Source organism: Neophocaena asiaeorientalis, unplaced genomic scaffold, assembly GCF_003031525.2.
Source record: "Neophocaena asiaeorientalis asiaeorientalis breed wild unplaced genomic scaffold, Neophocaena_asiaeorientalis_V1.1 scaffold364, whole genome shotgun sequence".
Lineage (NCBI taxonomy): Eukaryota > Metazoa > Chordata > Mammalia > Artiodactyla > Phocoenidae > Neophocaena > Neophocaena asiaeorientalis.
The window spans coordinates 4361170-4381514 of NW_020172457.1; the positions used below are offsets into that span (position 1 = coordinate 4361170).

The window sequence follows — 20345 nt, forward strand, 5'->3', positions numbered from 1 at the left end:
GCCCTCTCCAGGTCAGTGGCTATTTTGGCAAACACCCCTGGGAACTAGAATAGGATCGAAAACTTGGGTTTACAGTACTTTTATACCACCTATTTTCTGCAGTTGTTTCCTTTTGGGTGTCCATTTTGCTGGAATTTTCCAAGTGAACTATAGAAAAGCTAGAGTTTTAAAAGGGAGCAGTGTTCCCCTAGGGTTGGGCTTATTGGACAAGGTAAGAATCACACTGATGCTTGCTCGGCCTTTCCTTCGGCTCTCTTTTTGGCTGAAACTTGGCAGGGGTGTGTTTGGGTGGTAAGAAGCGTTCTTTTCCTTCGCTGTGAATGGAAAGAGGAAAGCCCTGGATCTTTACCTGGTAGCAGGTTGGGGAATTGGCAAGCCTAAGGAAATTCCAGGTAGAAACCCAAGGGATGGTTTGTGGGACAAGCCAGATGGAGTCCTTTTCTTCATCTCCGTACCCCTATTCCAAACTCTGGTCAGAGACACATCAGTTTGGGGTGTCTCTGGATGATGTGGCCGGGCTGGGTAAAAGCTGCCCGCACTTTGCTTCCTCACCCTCAGCCCTAAAGCCAGCCAGCCAGCCACACTCCTTCTGCTGAGAAATACAGAAGACTCCCGTCTAAGACGTCCCCGTGCATCTTCAAGATACTCCCAATTTCCCCTGTGCAGTGATGGCCTCGCCTTTCTCCCGTCAGCCTGTTTATGGTTTCAGGGTCTTAGCCTAGGGAACGGGCACATGTGTTTCGACTTTGGGACGGATAACCTTGAGCTGAGAGCCAGGGCTTCCCCTCCTGAGGTCTTTGAACTCAGCATCAAGGGCTGGCAAATGGTAGGTTCAGAGAGGACTGGCCTCTTCCCCACTGGCAGTGCCTCCTCAGGTCCTTCTGGGGAGAGCGATGATGGGGGGCAGGAGGTCGTGATCCTTAAGGAGCTCTGAGGGAGAAAGCGGCACCAGGGCGAATGGTATTGCTCAACCACGACGAGATAAACAGGATAAGGAGACTAGGGGGAGAGCTCCACGTGAGGCAGAGAAGGCAGGGGCTGGCCCAGGAGGACAGCACATAACTCACCACTCCTGGCAGGCCTGGGAATGGCACCAGCTGTGGCTGGAGAAGGGAGTAAGTTCACAGCCGGCAACAGTGTTCTCCTGACCTTAGCTTCAAAGGGTGGCTCCACAAGCCTAGGCCGCTGTCACGATCCCTGAGGAATTACCTGCGGTCTCTCCACAACAGAATGCGACCGCTTCGAACGACAAACTGATCACACTTTTGTGCCGAGCAGCAAAAGCCTCCTTCAACCCAGCGCAAGATCAGTGCCACATACAGCTGGCACCTGTTCCAGAAATCCAGGCAGTGGCGATCAAACAAATCACTATCTGCAGTGAGTTGAGGACAACCCCTGGCCACCCGAGAGAGACACCACTCAGGGGACTGAGATTCAGGATGTCCTCCTTTGTCCCTTACCACATCACCCTGAGCTAGACCACTGAAGCGGCATCTCTCCGTCTCCCCCTCAGCAAAACTCTTTCCCACGACCCCATGTGCTGGGACAGACTGGGTCAGGAGCCTGTCCCTTGGAAGTCCACGGTTCCCCGGGTCCACTGTCTCTCATTGTCGAGGAACCTCTGATTTGCAAGCCTCTAGAAGATAGGAGGATAAGAGGGGACAGCAGGGCGGTAGAATGGGTTCCCCCCTAAACCCCTAGTGGAAGAGCTCATAAGTGAACGGGAGTTCTGAGAGAGGGTGACCTGGAACCTGTTTTCTGCCATGTAACTTTCTCCTTCCTGGCCAGGTGGGAGTCAATGACATGCAGTTTGAGGGTCAAGGACCACCAGAAGAGACCGAGGACCGGTTCAGCATGCCCCTCATCATCACTATTGTCTGCATGGCATCCTTCTTGCTCCTGGTCGCGGCCCTTTATGGCTGCTGCCACCAGCGCCTCTCCCAGAGGAAGGACCAGGTGAGGACTTCATTCCACTAGCCGGGAAGCAGTCCAGTTCACTGGATGACTCTCACCCCGTTATTCCCATATTAGAGAAAAGCGATGGGGCGTGGGCCCTTTCTGATAGGCAGAGGTCATCCCTTATAGGAAGTGGAAACTTGCCTGGAAAATTAAAGAGGCAGCGTGGTGAAAGGGAAGAGCATGGGCTTTGGAGTCAGGGAGACTTGGGTTAAGCCCTAGCTCTGCCTCTCATTATCTGGGTGACCTTAAGCCACGTCATAATCTCTGAGCGTCAGGCTTCTTATCTGCATAGTGGGCATCATATCCGCCTTGCAGAGTTGCTCTGAGGATCCATTGCTATAAATGGGCTGAGGCATACCTGTCTAACCAGAAGTTCTTTCATTTACCTTAATAGAATTCCCTCATTATGGTTCCACCCTGACCCATGGTTCTCAACCCCGGCTGCACACTGTGGAGAGTTTTGGGAAAACAAAATACCCATGCTTAGCTTCCTCACATACCAACTGAAACAGAATTTCTGGATCAGTATATTCGTTAAAAGCTTCCTGGGGGACTGTCTTGTGCCACCTAGGTTGTATCTTAGGTAAAAATGGAGAGAAAGTACTATCTCTAGATAGTTCCCATCTGCAGCAGAGATAGCTAGAAGCTGTGCTGTACCCATCTTGCTCAGGCTTAGAGGAGAGGTCCTCAGTCACTCGGCCAGAGGAAAGTCATTTTCTTACAGTTCGTTCCAGTTCAGTGCAGCAGGGTGAGGAGGGTCCCGGAGAGGAAGGTTTGGTGGGGAAGGAATGGAGGAAAGAGGAGATTGGAGGACTCTGGAGGACAAAGTCCGTCTCCACTGATGTCACGGATTTGCCACCAGGGCAAAGGTGAAGCGAGCTGGGCATTTTAGGATGTGGGGCAAGTTCTTATCTCAGACTAGCCCCGAGGCAGGCCAGTAGTCAGGAAGGCCTCCAGGACCACCTGTTGTTCACCTTAGCCAAATCGGGGTTCCTGGATTATAGGGGTACAGGTGTAATATTAAGGCTACAGCAAGGCTAACAGCCCTCAAAAATTACCCCTTTTTCTTGGGTCATCTCCCTTACTCTAGCAACGACTAACAGAGGAGCTACAGACGGTGGAGAATGGTTACCACGACAATCCAACCCTGGAAGTGATGGAGACCTCATCAGAGATGCAGGAGAAAAAGGTGGTCAGCCTTAATGGGGAGCTGGGGGACAGCTGGATCGTCCCCCTGGACAACCTGACCAAGGATGACCTAGAGGAGGAGGAAGACACACACCTCTAATCAGGTCTGCTGGCGGCCTCCGACGGTGCACAGAGCTCCAGCCCAAGCGCCTCAAGTGCCATGTGGACAGGGGAGGAAAATCCTTCCCCTTCGAGGGAAAGACTGGGGAGGGAGAGCAGACTCGGAGGGTTCCCTCCCCCCAGTCCCCACAGGCCTTAATTTTTCCCTTTTCAAGCTGAACAAATCACATTCTGTGTAGAATCCTCTTGTAAAATAACCCACTAGTGCCTGAGCTCAGTGCTGCTGGGAGATCAGGAGAGAGCCATCCAGGGGACTTTAGAGACCATCTAATAGAATCCCTTCATTTCACAGATGAGATGACTGAGGCCTAAAGAAGGTAAAGTCAAGGTCACACAGCCACTGGGTGACAGAGTCAGGATGAAAACAGAGATCCTTCATTCAGTGCAGGCCCATTGCCACCATGCCACACTGCCGTGATCACCTATGCCCTCCCTCCAGAGCTGCCCTGGGCAGGGGGGATGAAGCTGCCAGTCAGTGGATGGGATGGAGGGGAAAGCAGGGCCAGACCGTGTCGCAGTGGGATCTGATTACTTGAAAGGATAGGTCCCGTTTTCTGTCTGTCTCCTATGCCAGCCTTGTCTGCCAATGTTCCTGTCCTCTTTGTTCTCCCCCTTCCCTTCACTCAGTTTTCACTCCCACTCTGTCCCAGGGCCCCTGGAGTCTAGTTTCCTGGCATGTGCTTATGAGATTGGGACTGACACAGCACACAAGGCTCCCAGTATGAACAGGTCTGCACATGGGTCCATCTACAGGTAAAGAGAGAAAGGGAAGCCTTTCCTCCCAGGGTGGGTCCCGGCCCACCTCCAAGGCACTCCTTGAACAGACTCCCCGAGTGCTGCTTTGGTCTCCCATTCCCACCGGGGACTAAGGTCTGCAGCAGCTATTGAAGGCCAGGTGTTCCTATTTCGTTGTCACTGCTCAGCCGATGCGATGGGGTGAAGACCCCAGCTCGGTCATCCCCGAGATCCAGCGTGAAAGAGCAGCTTTAGGACAGAGCTTCCTGGTGCCCAGTCAGCAGAGAGGTGTCTGAATAGACAATTGATTGAAACAGCAGGAAGGATAGGCTTCACTTGCCATATCATAGGAAATTCAGGGGCTTTGCAGGTTGCTGAGAGTTTTGTCTTCTTTTTTAATCCAGAACTCTGCTGCCAAAGGCCAAAGCTCACATCGTTGAGACATTTTCAGTTAGATTCCATTCTTCTGTGCACTGGGCAAGAAAGGCCTAGATGCATGCAAGGTGCATAAGAAGCAGCCTGGGGTCCTGGCCTTCTATTCCCAGTGACCTCTCACTGTCGGGGCACGGAGCTAGTTAGGTCTTGCTGTGTCCCCTCCTCTGTATTCCTAGTGGGGCTGGCTGCCCAGCACTCCTGTAGGTTCTGGTGGCATCTCAGGGAAACAAAATGCTGACTGTTGCCCAGTGGAGGGGTTTTGAGGGAGCTCAGCAGGTAGCTGCTATGTAGACTGCAACTGAGGACTGGGCATAGTGAGGTTTCATCTGATTTTCTGAGAAGAAGGAATCCTGTGTGGAATTTTGAACTCTGCCCATGTTCTCTATTGTTCCTGGGCATAAATTCCCTGGATCCTACTAGGAAGATACTTAGGAGAATGAAAATGGTCACTTCAGGGCAAAAAGCCAGACCCCTAGAACCTAGGGGCAGTCTGAGCTGCAACAGTTCTGATAAAACAGGCTATCTAGTTTGGGATAGGTTATTTTTTTTAAAGGAGAGGATCTCAAGAGGAAGATCTATGTCCTTCCTTTGCTGCCTAATTCCCTCTTCATAGCCTTTAGCCATTTGATACCTAGGAGAAAAGGAAGGCCAGAGGTTCAAGTAGGACCCATGAGTTTCCCAAGAGCTAGAAAGATGCTAAGCTAACAAGGATCCTAAAGTATTTGCCCTGATTCTCTACTATTTGGAGGTTGGCAGGATGGAGAATACCAGTTTGAGAGAAAATAGAAGAAATACTGTTTCACTGGGAAAAGATCTGTTTGCTTCTTTCCTACCCAGCATTTGGTTCTTTCTACCCATTCTATTGTGGCCACTGTGGGAGAGGCCAGACTAGATTGCTCCTTTGCTGATTCTGGGTCACATTCCAGCAGCTAGGTTTAGACAGAGAGAGCAAATATGTCTCTGCAAACCAATCAAAAGCCACAACCCCCAGGCCTCTTGGGGAGACAGATGGTGACTGGCAAGGACCAGAGAGTAAAAATTATGCTTGGTCAAGAGGAATAAATGTGGCTCTGTCCAGAGAGAACCTTGAAAAGCTTTGGGCTGGTTCAAAGGTTCCTTCTTTTGATGCATCCAAATTGTATTGCTCCAGCCTTTTAGGGCAACTTGCTTTGGCTTGCTCTTGACACTAGCTAGACATCTATATCAAAGACCGTTATCGCCATGTATCTGTAAAGGTCATCTTCTTCCCACATCTTTACTGGGTTCTGATGCTATCTGGTAATTCAGATTCTGGGGCTGAGAAGAAGAGAAGAGAACCAGGAACTCAGCATGACTTGAAACAAGTTACACCAGAGAGAGATTATAAACTCTATCTCAGTGGCACACTGGTTTCCCTAAACTTCATAAAAGACCAGAAGCCATGAATCTGATGACTGGACAAAATCCAGTGAGAAGCACACTGTTATGTGAGTGGGGAGAGACACAGCAATGCTTATGAATGGGGTACAGAATATTCTTTGCATCGTAGGACGAAGCACAGGTTTAATCTAGTCTAGACACAAGATTCTTCTTTCTCCTCTTGATAAGGAAAGCTAGCAGAAAGTTTACTTAAACCACTTCTTGAGCCTTCTCTTTTAGATAATATACTGGAGAAACTTTGGAAAACAAGTTCAAGCTGATATACATATACGTATTTTTTGATAATGTAAATACAACAGCCAAATGTTAATCCACCCTGCACTGCTCTGAGCGAATATACTTTTAAAAAACATTTGTTAGCTAAGAGAGAAGGCTTTTTCTTTTCTCTAAACAGGAATGTAAATGTCTATTTTACTGGAAATAAATTTTTGTTTTTCTTTGATGAAAAATGAAATGTAAGACAGGCTGATGACAAAGGGTCTGTCTTGCAGATTGGGCATTTTTATTTTTAAATATGATCCTCATCCCCTCTCCGTAAAGTCCCAGCATGTTACAGTAAGGGTTGGAGTCAATACGCACTGGTTGGAAAGTGACTCTCTAGTCATAGGGAGAGGGTTTTAGAACCCAGTCCAATCTTTTTTAAAAAAAAAAACAGAGAAAGAGCCTGAAGCCCAGAAAAATAAAGTGACTTGGCCAAAATCACGTTTAGTGACAGAAACAGGCTTAAAACCTGGGTTGGAAGACCGTCCAGTGCTGTGTGCCTCAGGAAGAATCAACAAATTAAGGACTGCTAATTGAGGGCAGGCACCAGAATGATAGAAAGGACAGAATTCCCTTCTGGAATCTGCAGCAAGGCTAGGGAGAGCATGAAGACAAAAATAGGAACCTTACTGGTCTTCTGTACTTCTGAGTTATTTAGGTCTAAGACTTAAACGAACAATTCTTTTCTGCTAAGAAGTAAGTTTTGAATGAGCTTTTACATATAGATCTTCTGAGTAGGACGAAGGATCAAAGGGAACAAGACAGGGGGAAGGCAGGGGGGGCAAAAGTAAAGCAATGATGTCTTTCATCACTGTCATTAGCTGATTCACTCAGGTTTGGTGAAAACCCAACACTGAGTGAAAGGAGGGGATTACTATTTGCTCTGGGTCTTTTTTAAAATTAGTGAATGTTAAACAGTTTGCCCAGGAGACTGGGGGAGCATGTGTCTTAGTGGACAGGGGTCTAAAGTACACTGGAATTTACTGAGAAACTTGTTTGTAAAGACTGTACTTAATTATTGCCGTTTTCTTACAAAAATATATTTTGGAAAATTGTATACTGTCAATTAAAGTGCTTTTGTCTAAGCTGGTTCAAGTCCTAGTATTTTGCTCTGATTGGCTTCCATTCTTCACTTATGCACGAGGCTCATCATTGAAGCCCCTGAGGACACAGTGCAGCAACCTCTGCTCTTAGTTATGCCTCTTAACTATGCAGGTCCAGACACAAAAGGAGAAGGACGGAAGCTGAAAGGAAAAAGGGGACCCACAAGTTCTCCAGATTATCTCAGGCTGCTCTAGTGATCATAACTGAAAGGGCCTCATTTCCCCTCACAACAGTTTTACCAATGCTTTACCCTCTTCCTTCCCTGTACTTTTGCCTCAGATAAAATTGTGACTCACCCACCACCAAAGATCCCAAGGGGGCTGCTGAACTCTGATCAGGTATGAAAACACTGGTGTAGAGACAAGGCAAATAAAAATACAAAAAATAAACGATTCTGTTCTGGCCCTGTTATGCCAATAAAAGGATCTGTTTACTTGTCAGAAGAAGCCTCTGCTTGTCCCTTACCTACAGACATAGTGAAGACGAAGGAGGTTCAGGAAAGGAATTGCTCAAAGACGATTCTGATTCTCTTCATCTCCTGCGGTGGTATTATCTATTGACATGTTTCTGCACTGCAAGAAGAAAACTTTATCATTCCCGACCTGCAGAAGGGAAACCGTCAGGTGAATCTGGTCCACATTCACAGTTGGTATACAACAGTCTCTTCTTGCCTGGCATCTTACAGTTCACAAAACATTTTTACACATCTTGTTTAGGAATTGTCACCACTCTACCAATAGGGAAATTGGGTACAGAGATTAAGGATTCTCTTTGAGATCACACAGCTACTTAAATGGTACTGCTAGGCCTTGAATCTACATCTTTTCCCTCGAGTCCTACATTCTTTTCTCAACACATTAATGCTCGAGTTCCATTAACAACAAAGTACGTTTATAGAATGCAACTACTGTTACAATATGATTTTCCTTTTATACAGCAGTTCTGAAAGCAGTTAACATCCTTAAGGGTGGGCCAGAGGTATTTTGAGGTTAACTTCAAGAGTATGCCAAGGATACAGAAAGGAGTACAAGTACCAGGAACTCAGGCAGGCCTCTGGCCATGCTCGAGGTACACTGTTCTAAGAAGAGAATAACACAGTTTATCGTGGTCACAAAGACCTAAGACTCCATTCTTTTCCTGAATAGGTCATTCCCCCTGCTCCCTGCCCTGCCAACCAAGAGGCTCTCTCAGTTGTCATTTTTAATTTGTTATGCCTCTGTCACTCATAACCCCCCATTTTACAAGCTCCCTCCCAAACCACATATTTATTTTGAACCCCAAGGTCAAAAGATAAAGAATAGGACTGGCTACTATAATTAACAGGAATGATACTGAGATGGCTAGTTATTTTTCAATGACCTTGGCATTTTATAGATTAAAAAGTCACTGGGATCCTAGCAAACAGGATCTGCTGCCAACACTTACTTAAAATTGAGAGAAAGGCACAGGGGTTGAGACTGGGCCCAATGCTACACAGAAGTCACTGGTGGATGTGGAAATAAGCCTAGGATTCCTGACTCCTGCCCTGGGTTACCCATCCTTACAGCCCAAGTTCAGAGGGCAGGTATACAACATGTGCTATAGACATTACCAAGTGTCCTAATCTCCCCTTTTAGGTTTTGCCAAACATCAAACTTACGAGCACAGCGGTGGCCAGACCACTTCTCCTATAGCTTTTCTCTCTTTCTTCCTTGTAATGTTTCGGGAAAAGATATAACTGACCGCCTTTGCTTTTCCTAGGTGAGAGCCCAATGGGAGGAAAGTCACACTCACTTGACATGGGAGCAGCTGGCATCTCAACTGTGTTAAATACAAAGCCCTCTTTGCTTATTGCTCCCTTCCCACCAGATGACAAATACATCGAGGGAGAGGAGGTGATGACCCACATTTCCATCCTTTTGAGTTAATTCTCTGGAGGATTAACCCAGGAAAGGCCAATTCCTTACCTTATCACTGCACATCGTTTTCCTGTTTTGAACACAAAGAAATGTTACTTGTGGGCCATGCTCAAAGCACACTCTAGAAATGAAAGCTATGCGGTAAGATGGATTATTTGATTTGTAAAGTGAGAAAACGTAATCCCTACTTTGAATAAAATCATTTGACAACTAACTTACTGCAGAATGCAGGGTCACACACAAAGCCCAAGAATATGTAAATCAGATCAGGAGATGAAAAGGGCCAAGAGGAGAGCTCCTTGTTATTGAGAGTCGGTCTGGAAAGCTCACACAACTCAACCCGGACAATCAATTATCTTTGTTTGGCATATTTCTGAGTTTAGTTTTTTCAAGGTTCAGCCCTTACAATTTCTTTCCTTCTTTGGGGACAGGGATCCAGAATTTTCCCAATCTCTGCAACACCTCCAGGTTCTCTCTACTATCTTTTCTACAATTAATTTTCTATTTCAGTTCAGTTTTTTCTGCTAGTTCCTAACCTGTACAAGGTATGTCCCCCCTCAAAGAAAACCTGGGAAACACAAGTCCAAATTTACAAAACAGATAAAATAGGACTGGTCATTAATAGCAGATTAAGAAAACACCATTTTATGAAGTCACTTACCAGTGCTCTTTAAAAATGGAAACTTCCCCTAGAAACTTTGTAAGATCCACCAGAACTTCTTTATTTCAACACTGTCTCAAAGAAAACAAAGTCTTTCTACAGTACATATTGTTTGCCTGAATAAAAGTCACCTTTTTTTGAGGGAAAAATATTAACTGCGAAGTATGTAAACATTTAAAAAGCTGACTTCAAAAGTAGTTTTATGAAACACAAGGGACATCTTGTAGTGTCCATATATAACTTTTTATTAAGAAAATGAACAAAATACATTCTTTCTCCATATGTACATTACATACATACATAATTCTACAACTGCAATTGTTCAGCAGATCACTTATTTATTCACAAAGCAGTGTTAACACATTCACCAAACCGGGGATCAGAACATTACTTGTACTAAGAAACAAAACAAACAAAACCCTAAAAAGTCCATACAGATAGGGCAAAAGTAAGATAAAACAGAGAGGATCATGAGGGGAATGGGGAAGATTATGGAACACACTCAACACAGCCCAACGATGACTTAGAACAATAATGATGTTAGGGGACACCTGATGCCCCAAAACATTTCTGTTTAAAAACTACAACTAGCTTATGCCAGCTGTTTCAGATTTCCCTCATGATTTCCTTTCTGATTTAGGTACTTGAGGATACAGAAGAGGAGGGTAAAGGAAGGAGTAGAACCCTGAAAGGTTGCAGTTTTTTCCTTCACATATTAAGAAAAGGATTCTCATGAAATATAAAACTCTAAATCTTAGCTGGTAACCAGAGAAATACATTTTTTGGAGAGACATTTGCTAAGCACAGTAAGGGAACTCTTGTTTCAAGGACTCCTTATTTATATACTTACGTTCATTTCATCTGTTTTACTTTGCTCTTCTCTGCTTTTCCTTTGGCCTTTGAAAAGTACCTCATCCTTTTTAGGTGTGAGTTTAATTACGGTTATATTAAAAAGTCCATCTAAACAGAAAGCTCTTCATGGGCATGAATATGCTCCAAATGTCTATAATGGTGCATAAAGGGCTTAAAAATTCAAATTAATCTTAGAGATAAAATTTCCAATGACCTGAACAAGGCAGATCCCTATAGCTTTTGGGTAGTATCTTACATGTATAGTTTAGGCTTAAGAGATACATATCAACAGAATTATTTTCAGACTGTTTGTCTAGAAAAGGGCAATGCTTTAAAGGAATATAGTAAAGGTAGAGAAAAATGCTTGCAGACAATGAGGAATGGCTGTGTCAAAATTTTTTTTTTTTTACTTTTTCTGGCCTTTACCATGTTGGATAACAGAAGGAAGTCAGGAAAAATAAAATGAGTAAGTCTCACCGGTTAAATATTAGTGGTGTTCCTTCTTCACACTTAGTAATTTCCTAAATTTCTATGATAAACATTTTTATAATCACAAAAATCAATAAATGTTATTATTTATTTAAAAGTCCCATAAAAGATGTTTAACACTCTCCAACTTTCAGATGAGCTGGTTGCTGTAACACCATGTTTCCAGTCCAGGGGATGTTCTAACAGAGAAGGAGCTATCCATAGCGTTAATAAGCAGACCCAGAAGGACAGACGGATTCTATTGGCTATGGATGGAGCTGTGCCTTCCTCCTCAACCTAATCTGCAGTCCAACTTTGGTTTTGAGGATCTATCTCTACCTAAAGGGATCTCAATTTCAGGCCAATAAGTATACACACACACACACACACACACATATACACAGACCCACCCCATCTTTCCACTGAAAAGGTGGAATCATGTTTGTTGCCAAGAACACCACAAGAAAAGGAGGCCCTAAGCTTTCCTGTACTCTTTTCCTGAGGCTGCAGACTCAGCTGTACATAGATTTTGAAGTGGTGACAGGGAAGAAATCTCATTAAAAAGAAAAACCTATCTCCATAAAAGAATCTGCTCATAGAAAAATGTCATTATTTTGCAATTTCTAAATTGAGCTATACATAAAATAAAATTAATACTATACTATTTAATTCATTCAATTCAAAAGACATTTTATGACAAGTCAAAAAAGCAAGCTGGCTTGAATAACACAATCACAGCATATCTTGGTCAGGCTAAATGTAATGCTTAAGAAAGTGAGTCCGGGCTTCCTTGGTGGTGCAGTGGTTGGGGGTCTGCCTGCTGATGCAGGGGACACGGGTTCATGCCCCGGTCCGGGAGGATCCCACATGCCGCACAGCGGCTAGGCCCGTGGGCCATGGCCACTGAGCCTGCGTGTCCGGAGCCTGTGCTCCGCAGCGGGAGAGGCCACAGCAGTGAGAGGCCCGCGGACCGCAAAAAAAAAAAAGAAAGTGAGTCCACTTTTATTTCTCTAAGTGGGTAGTTTACAATTGAGGGAGAAATCAGTTTACAACTGGTCACCAAAATCATTTTTCTGGGAAAGGAAAAAATATCTCAAAAAGGAGACCATGTGCATGACTTTTAAAAACATATACCTTCCCCATAGAAGATTACTTGCATTTAAACTTTTGGACTTTGATATCCTACTATCAAATTTGGGGTTGGGTAGACAATTACTTTAATATGTCATAACTTTGTATTCTGTGCTCTTACAAGTATAGTTAATCTGTACGGGTAAAATTAAGCTAAGCCTTTATGAAGGTGCAAGTACCCTAAGACTTCTAAAGTAGGCAATTTAAAAAATGTAAAGTTAGTATGCTAACACATATATGGAATCTAAAAAAAAAAATGGTTCCGATGAACCTAAGGACAGGACAGGAATAAGGATGCAGATGTAGAGAATGGACTTGAGGACACAGGGAGGGGGAAGGGTAAGTTGGGACGAAGTAAGAGAGTAACATTGATATATATACACTACCAAATGTAAAACAGATAGCTAGTGGGAAGCAGCCACATAGCACAGGGAGATCAGCTCGGTGCTTTGTGACCACCTAGAGGGGTGGGATAGGGAGGGTGGGAGGGAGGTGCAAGAGGGAGAGGATATGGGGATACAAATATACATATAGCTGATTCACTTTGTTATACAGCAGAAACATAACATTGTAAAGCAATTATACTCCAATAAAGATGTTAAACAAAAAGATAAATATAAAAAATGTAAAGTTATACACCTCTGTCCTCAGTTTTCCCCCTTTTATCTTAAGAAGGAAAAAATAGCAAACTACAAGGCAATGTGATAAAACAGTCACTTGCCAAAATCTGATGGCATGGTCCTGATGGTATAAGATCCTCTCCTTTGCTGCAAAATGAATTTATAAAGCTCTGCCAGTTGCAATGGAATTGAACTTATTCTAAATAACTTCTCTAATTAATCACTTCACAGATGTGGAGGAAACCTAAAGAATAAGCCAAAATTATTAAATACTTCTATTGCCAAGCCCAGAACTCATGTATTTCCTGGAAAAGTAGAATAAACAGAGACCCTTTGGATTATGTATAATTAATTTATTTTAAAACATGGAAACTAAACTGATGTGAGTTCAATTCTGTACGGGTTAGAAGTTAAACACGAAATGACAATTTTCTTCCTATTTTAAAGGGTTAGAAAATGAACACCAACCAAATGACACTAGCTAAATTGTAACAAAGGCTTTCTTGAGATTTGTTAACAAAGGAGAGAAATTAAGCTCAAAATTGGCTACTTAACTCCTTAATCATGCACACAGGCCTGTTCAGTATATCACACAGTGTTTTTCCTTTCTGCCAATTAATTTGGCATTCATTAAGCACTCAGTGAAACTGAAGGATGATGATCTCCTTGGGCTAGTATTTGCGTGGCAGACAGCTCAGATATCCAAACTAACCGCTGTGAATGCTAGCATCCCAGATGGTACGGAGCTGTGTTGCAGCAAGAGCTTAAACTCCATGAAAAAGCAAGTCCCCTGGGAGCCCAAAAACTGCATGTTAAAATGTTTTATTGCTGGTTTACTCTCTGAATCCTCATCAAGGAATTGGCTGTACGTAACAAACTGCTCACCTAGTTTAAGAGCTAGAGCCCATTACACTGGGTTTTCTGTTTCCAGATCTCTATCAGCTACTTGGGAGACAGTGAGGAAAGCAACTAACCAAGAAATGCTGCTTTCCAAAGACTATTCAGAACTGAGCTCTGAACCCTCTTGATAGTTTTCTCAGCACTGCTTTAAATTAATTTAGGGTTAGAAATGAAGAGCTTTCTTTCTCATTTAGATCTGTGGACCTTCAAATCCATGAGCAAAAAGCTCCTATTTTTCCTTCTTTAACATACCCTCATTCTCCTCTCTAGCTCTGTTCCTGAGGTTCAATACCTCGAAGTGAAAATGCCACAGACAGGCAAAACAGAACATTGTGTACAAATGTCTAATATTGTGTACAATAATTTATTGAGACTAAACAGCAGATAAAAAGGTAAAAAGGAAGACAAATTAGTTCATAATTACAAGTGATGTCTTACAACTGGTCTACTTCCCTACTAAACATTTCCCCCCTTTTTTGTTGTTGACCCTATAGCTCTCGGATAACATCCACATAACATTCTGTTTTCAAACAAGCTAGGCAGTGTTTGAGGACATGACAGTATAATTTGTAAATCTTATTTCCAAATAATGACTATTGTGGAAGATAAACTAGAACTACCCTTTGATTTTCAGGTTTTTAAGTTCTGAATTGGGATCCAGTTCAAGATCTATAACTTCAGAGTTCTACCTAACAGAAAACACATAGTGATATGGTTTCCCACAAGGGCATCTCTCTCTGCCCCACGAGAAAACCTGGTTTACCATAACCTCTAATGACTCCTTAGGTTAAGTGCTATAAATCTATTGTCAGAGGATTTAGCTAAGAAAAATAAAAAAATAATGGAAACAATTCACAGTATTTGTGGGATAGGAAGAAATCAAGGTTTAAAAATTATGTATAAATAAAATCTCTTAAGATAGCAGTTTTTCTGAAAGATAAAAAGAGCACCTTGTGAAGAAATCAATAAACTACAATCATGAGTCCTCCCCATCAAAACAAACAGTGGCGACATCATTCAGCTGATCTAGGTGGCTCCTAACTATTTCAACTAACTTTGAAACTTCCATCTTCAGCTGAAACACCTCTAGACTAGAAGTTTGGGGCAGCCAATGTCATTTCAGCATTAATACAAATCACAGGGAGATGTAGGCCATAGTGAAAAATCACAAAAGAATAATGTTATTTGACTAATAAGGAATACAAAAATTTTGAGTGGAAGAACCCAAAGATCTAATCTACAACTACTGTCATATGCAGACCCTCTATGATTACCCCTCTAATAACTATGAACTCTTCCTGAGGGAGCCTGCATATCTTAGATTAAGGACTATCTTAAGAATTTAAAACAGTGAAAGTTCAGGCCAGAATTTCTGCAAAAGGATGAAATTACATATGAACATGTATTCTTTAAGAAAAGAAGGGTTACAAAGGGTATATTTTTTTACAGCTAGATGACGTTGCTTAAAGTACACATTGTAATGATCCTCTCTCATAGAAATCACTTCAAACCATAATTCTCAACTGCTTTGCAACATTCAATCAGCTAGAGTTAACACAACATTCACCCAGGAAAAAATTAAATGACCCACAATTACCCAATGAATTTCATATTGTGTTAAGAATAATTATAGGGTAACTCCTTCCATGACACTGAGTTTAATTCAGAAAATAAAATCAGAAACATACTCCTTTCTAAGTGCTTTTTGATTCATTAAGCATCATTCTCAATCTCTCACCAATGATTAAGTACCTCAAACTAGTTTTTGTTTATAGATTTTAAAACTTTTATTACATGGAACTCTGTTAATGTATCTCTAAATAGCACTTTTAAGGCAGATGTGAAAAGATCCACTACAAAGATAAGCTAGCAAACCATTTATATTCAAGACATAATTCACCAAAGAATGCAGTTTACAATCTTAAACAAATCACTGAGCTCTAAAGCCAACAAGCTTTTGATAAATCAGTGTATTAACTTTCTAATGTTTTCTATCAGTTTTTACTTATTAGACATAGATAAGTTAGTTTTAATGAAAACCAGGTCTGAAAAGACAATCTTGCTAAAGGTTAATACTGTCAGCTTTAGCACAGAGTTAGGCACCCAAATCTGAATTCTTTTGCTTCACAGATTGATATATGTGAATTAATCAAGCTGGCCACATGAGGTCTCTGTCATTCCACAAAATGCAACTGCATTTTCAAAGTATCTTGCAAATCAGATAATTAATTTCTCATGAGGTATAAGCACTGAAAATGTTAGAGATCTAGTTTACTTCTAGTTTAAATTATTTCTAGTTTATTATTCTGGAATAATATATTCCATTGGAAAAAGGAGAAATGGGGATGAAACTGAAGCTAGGGATAATGACACTGAGCAAATTGTACCCCACTAACTAATGCATCTAAAACCAGGTGTTTCAATCTGGGGCTCACTAAGCTAGAATGAAATAATTTTTAAGTAGTAAAGCACAGATATTTGGCTACTTAAACAATGTATGTAAATACCAAATTAAATTATAGTATAGTGCTGGAATACTTGGAAATACATGTAGCTCCTCACTAAATATATAAACAAGTTTCATATCAGGGTTCTGATGTCGAAAGTGAGCAATGTGTCAATCTTGGTCACGGATAAAATGAATCCTATATTCTCCTGCAATCATTACCAGCAGTGCCTCATTAAGGCCCCAGGGTACAAATTTTGATTTACCTAGTCAATAACTTCCTAAATACAGTCTATGTCACTTAAGCAACACTAAACAGTTTGCTATGACTCAACCCCATTTAAACGTGTTAGTGAAAAAAAAAATTCTGTAAGTGAAGAAAAGGGAAAAGGTTCCACTTAAAGTGAGGAAAGATGAAATTAGAACAAGCATGTTTAGAAAACAACCAGTAGAGAGTCAGAGAAAAATAAGAACAAACAAAATCACTGAGTTCAAGAACTGAGTTTCCTCCAAATATGAAATCTAAGGAACGGAAAAAAATGACCCAAAAAAGCACTATAAAAATAAATGGTGGGGCTTCCCTGGTGGCGCAGTGGTTGAGAGTCCGCCTGCCGATGCAGGGGACACGGGTTCATGCCCCGGTCCGGGAGGATCCCACATGCCGCGGAGCAGCTGGGCCCGTGAGCCATGGCCGCTGAGCCTGTGCGTCCGGAGGCTGTGCTCCGCAATGGGAGAGGCCACAACAGTGAGAGGCCCACGTACCGCGAAAAAAAAAAAAATGGTGGAGGAAAGCAGAATTTCATTTGGTTATGGTTTTTGAAGTGCCAGAATTCACAGTGAGCAAAACTAGAGCTTTTACATTTAGAAACTCTTATCAAGTTCTTTCCTATCAACCTGTTTCCATGAAATGAGTTCAATAGGCTACAATATTAGCGATATTAATATTTTATGTTCTTGACTGTCAAGGAAATCTTTTAATGAAACTGCCTAAGTATGTAGGTAGATTCTATTTGCTCACTTGTAAAGTCAACTGGTTATTCTGCAGCTACACAACTTGGTACTTACTGAATTATGTACTATATCTTTCACAAGGTAAGAAACAAATTTAATTGTTTAATAAATCACCACTGATCGATTTGGGATGCTTGGAAAGCCAAGCAGCCCAAGATTCAAGCCTAGAAGTAGGACAAATATACTTCTGTCCTTCCCCCAAAGACGAGAAACCATGCAATAATGACAGACTGAAGAGGGACCTCAAAGTCTCATTCCTACACATGAGACTTCAAAAGTGCAATTCAATTTCTTCTTTCTTTGGTAAGGCCTAATCTTGCTACTCGGGGACACAGTAAATTCTCTAAAGTCATTCACTTGGAAGAGCCACTGGACTGATGGACATTTATTATACTTAGCCTGCTTTAAGCATGGTGGGTATCAGTTGCATACAGCACACTTTTTGAGCAAATGTAAGCACTGGCCAGGTTTAAATTTCCTATGCTGCATTCCACAGCACCTCATGGAACCATACATACCACCACTCCTCACAAAAAAAGGAACAGTGGAAAAGCCCATCTGCCTTTCTTTTAGTTTAATAAAAAATATTTGCACCATTATTTTTCTTTTTCTCCATTAAAAAAGCCTGGTCTATGTGATTAATGAAATGCCTGTCAGCTGTATTCCACTGGACAACTACAAACCATTATTCTTTAAAATATCAGTATATAGAAGCAGATGTAGGGAGCTAATGTGTATGAAAATAAACAAAAATGTAGCTCTGGAACCCATCCTCCCAAATGAAAATGCTACAAACAGATAGCACACGGAAGAAACTGAAGCCCTGGTCCTGCACAGCTCTAGCAGGGGAAAGAGTCATTTTCTTCCAAAATTACTACAGAGATATCAATGAACATGCTAATCACAACTAGAATTCTCCTGCTGGTAATTTTGAGAGTGGCTCTTAAAGGTTCTGAACTATATTCTTTCCTCAGTTTAAGGTTTCTGTGACTCAAAGCTTTGTAATGTCCACTATAAAATATATCATTATAGAAATACTATATACCAATCTCAGGTAAGTGTGGGGATCAATCTCAGGTTTCACTTTTTAGTTCTATGACAAGGAGCGTAAATTAGAGCCCTCTGTTCCTCCTACTGTTTAATGTAATACAAGACTCTAGTCAACAGAGACACATATATCACTTAAACATACATCAATTGCCCTACAGAACTATACACTGTTAAGAATGAAGAGGTAAACAAATGATACATATCACTTACAAGCAGCTGTGTGATTCAAGATAAAGTGAAATGGGAAGAAAGGAGAAAGAAGAAAGGCCAAACAAACCAACAACAAAATTCCAATTCTTGTAGCACTGAGTCTGTGAACAGTGCTTACTTGCCCCAATTTTATAAAAATGAAATAAAAATCAGAAAAGGGTATACTGCCTGATTATTTTTTCTTTTATACTCATGAATTCTTAAAAGTTAAAGTAATAATATATATATATATATATATTTAAATGGAAAGTATACCAATTTCACTTTATTAGCCTAATTTCGGAATGGGATGAGGACTATGGGGTTGAGGTCAGGTGTGAAGGAAGAGGGTTAAAATTTGTGACAGCAAAGATCCCTTCAAAATTCTGGTGCAGTCCTCAGTCACTGCAGCCTAATTGTCAGTCAATAGAGTTGAAATCCAGAATATTGAAAGCAGACTCCTGTGCTCCATTTCTGTCCAGGTACTCTTCGGTCACAGTGTGATGAGGTCCACCAGGTTGCCTTTAGGAGGAGTCATGCTGTCAGGAAAGAAATTTACTAAGGTGTCAAAGAGCTGAGTTCTTTGAGCATAGGTGTGATCCACATCGGAAAAGCCTGGTGAAGGAGAGATATAAAGAAACTCATCCACTGTGTTTAAAACTCAACATGTAACAGAAAACCTAGTTGAGAAAAGCAGCAATGTATAATGGAAAAACCAAAACCAAATCAGGCTTTGAAACCAGACAGACATGGGTCCTGATCCCAGTTCTACTACCTAGCAATGGTATGATCTTAGGTAAGGTAATCAGCCTTTCTGCAACTGTTTCCTCAGCTATAAATCTGTGATAATCCTGTTCATGTCATAGGTTTACGGTGCAGATTAAATGCAATTATGTGAAAACCACCTAGCAGAATTGATTTCTCTTCTTTTCCTTATAAGCATTTTCCTCTTCTAGTCCACTGAGGAATTTTCATTCCTCTTTTCTGACTTTTTAATGCTTTTGAGCAGTAAAAATTTTTTGATAATAAAAATATAATCAAAATGAAAGAGGTCTTTAGAAAGTAGTCTAAAATCATTAAGCCCCGGAGAGCTGCAAGATGTCTCAGAGAACTGAGTGAAAATACAGACAGCTGAGGTTAAGAAATACATCTATAATACACAGAACGATACCTGGCACATAGGAAATACCATGTATTTATGGTACTATGCATCAGGCTCTATGCTAGGCACACATCATGTGAAAAATAGAGAGCAATGTACTCCTTTTATCTAGATGAATGTTCTAGTAAAAGACATTCTAAAAAGGCTAAGATCGTTGAACCATAAGATATTTTTCCCCCTTAATATCTAGTAAACCCTTAATTTTCAAGTTTACTCCAGCCAAGGAAATATTCAGTGAGATGACTCTTTCCTTTAGTCAGCCAGTAATAGTATTGCTCCCCCAGCTGCTTCAAATTTTTTATGTACATATGAAGAATGAAAATGAAAAAATAAACAAAGTAGTCTATTGATTTTCCCCATTCCTGAGATGGCTAACTGAATATGAGAGGGCTACTGAATGCCATCAGAAACAGAAATAGTGCCAGAAAGTTCTTTATGCCATGATAATCAGTGAAGACTATTTCAAATTGGACTGATTTTCAGTTAACTTAGAATACAGTTTTAGATGCAATCTGCCTTTTAATCTTGTAAAGAACATGAACAGAACAGAAAGAACATTGTCAAGGATACCAGTTTCCTGGAAGGAAAATAAACAATGCCTCAAGAAAGGTACATTCCTCCTTATTTAAAAAAAAAAAAAATTACTATTTTAAGTGTGAGGGCAAATGTTTACTACTTTGAGATGAGTTTTAGATTTAACAAAGCCTACTACTGTATCACAGAAATGAATGGAAGG

At 41.5% G+C, this 20345-nt stretch overlaps 2 protein-coding genes across 2 annotated transcripts in view; one reads left to right on the forward strand and one right to left on the reverse strand.

Moving 5' to 3' along the window:
• The window catches only part of PODXL (podocalyxin like), a 41813-nt gene extending 34601 nt beyond the window's left edge, over window positions 1-7212 (forward strand). The window contains exons 5-8 of the mRNA XM_024737977.1: window positions 1230-1377; window positions 1514-1554; window positions 1744-1956; window positions 3050-7212. Coding sequence (XP_024593745.1) covers window positions 1230-1377; window positions 1514-1554; window positions 1744-1956; window positions 3050-3247 — 600 coding nt within the window. The 3' untranslated portion in view covers window positions 3248-7212. The remainder of the gene's footprint in view (window positions 1-1229; window positions 1378-1513; window positions 1555-1743; window positions 1957-3049) is intronic.
• A 9700-nt stretch (window positions 7213-16912) lies between these two features.
• MKLN1 (muskelin 1) overlaps window positions 16913-20345 on the reverse strand; it is a 178216-nt gene continuing 174783 nt past the window's right edge. Inside the window, exon 19 of the mRNA XM_024737953.1 lies at window positions 16913-19062. Coding sequence (XP_024593721.1) covers window positions 18941-19062 — 122 coding nt within the window. The 3' untranslated portion in view covers window positions 16913-18940. The remainder of the gene's footprint in view (window positions 19063-20345) is intronic.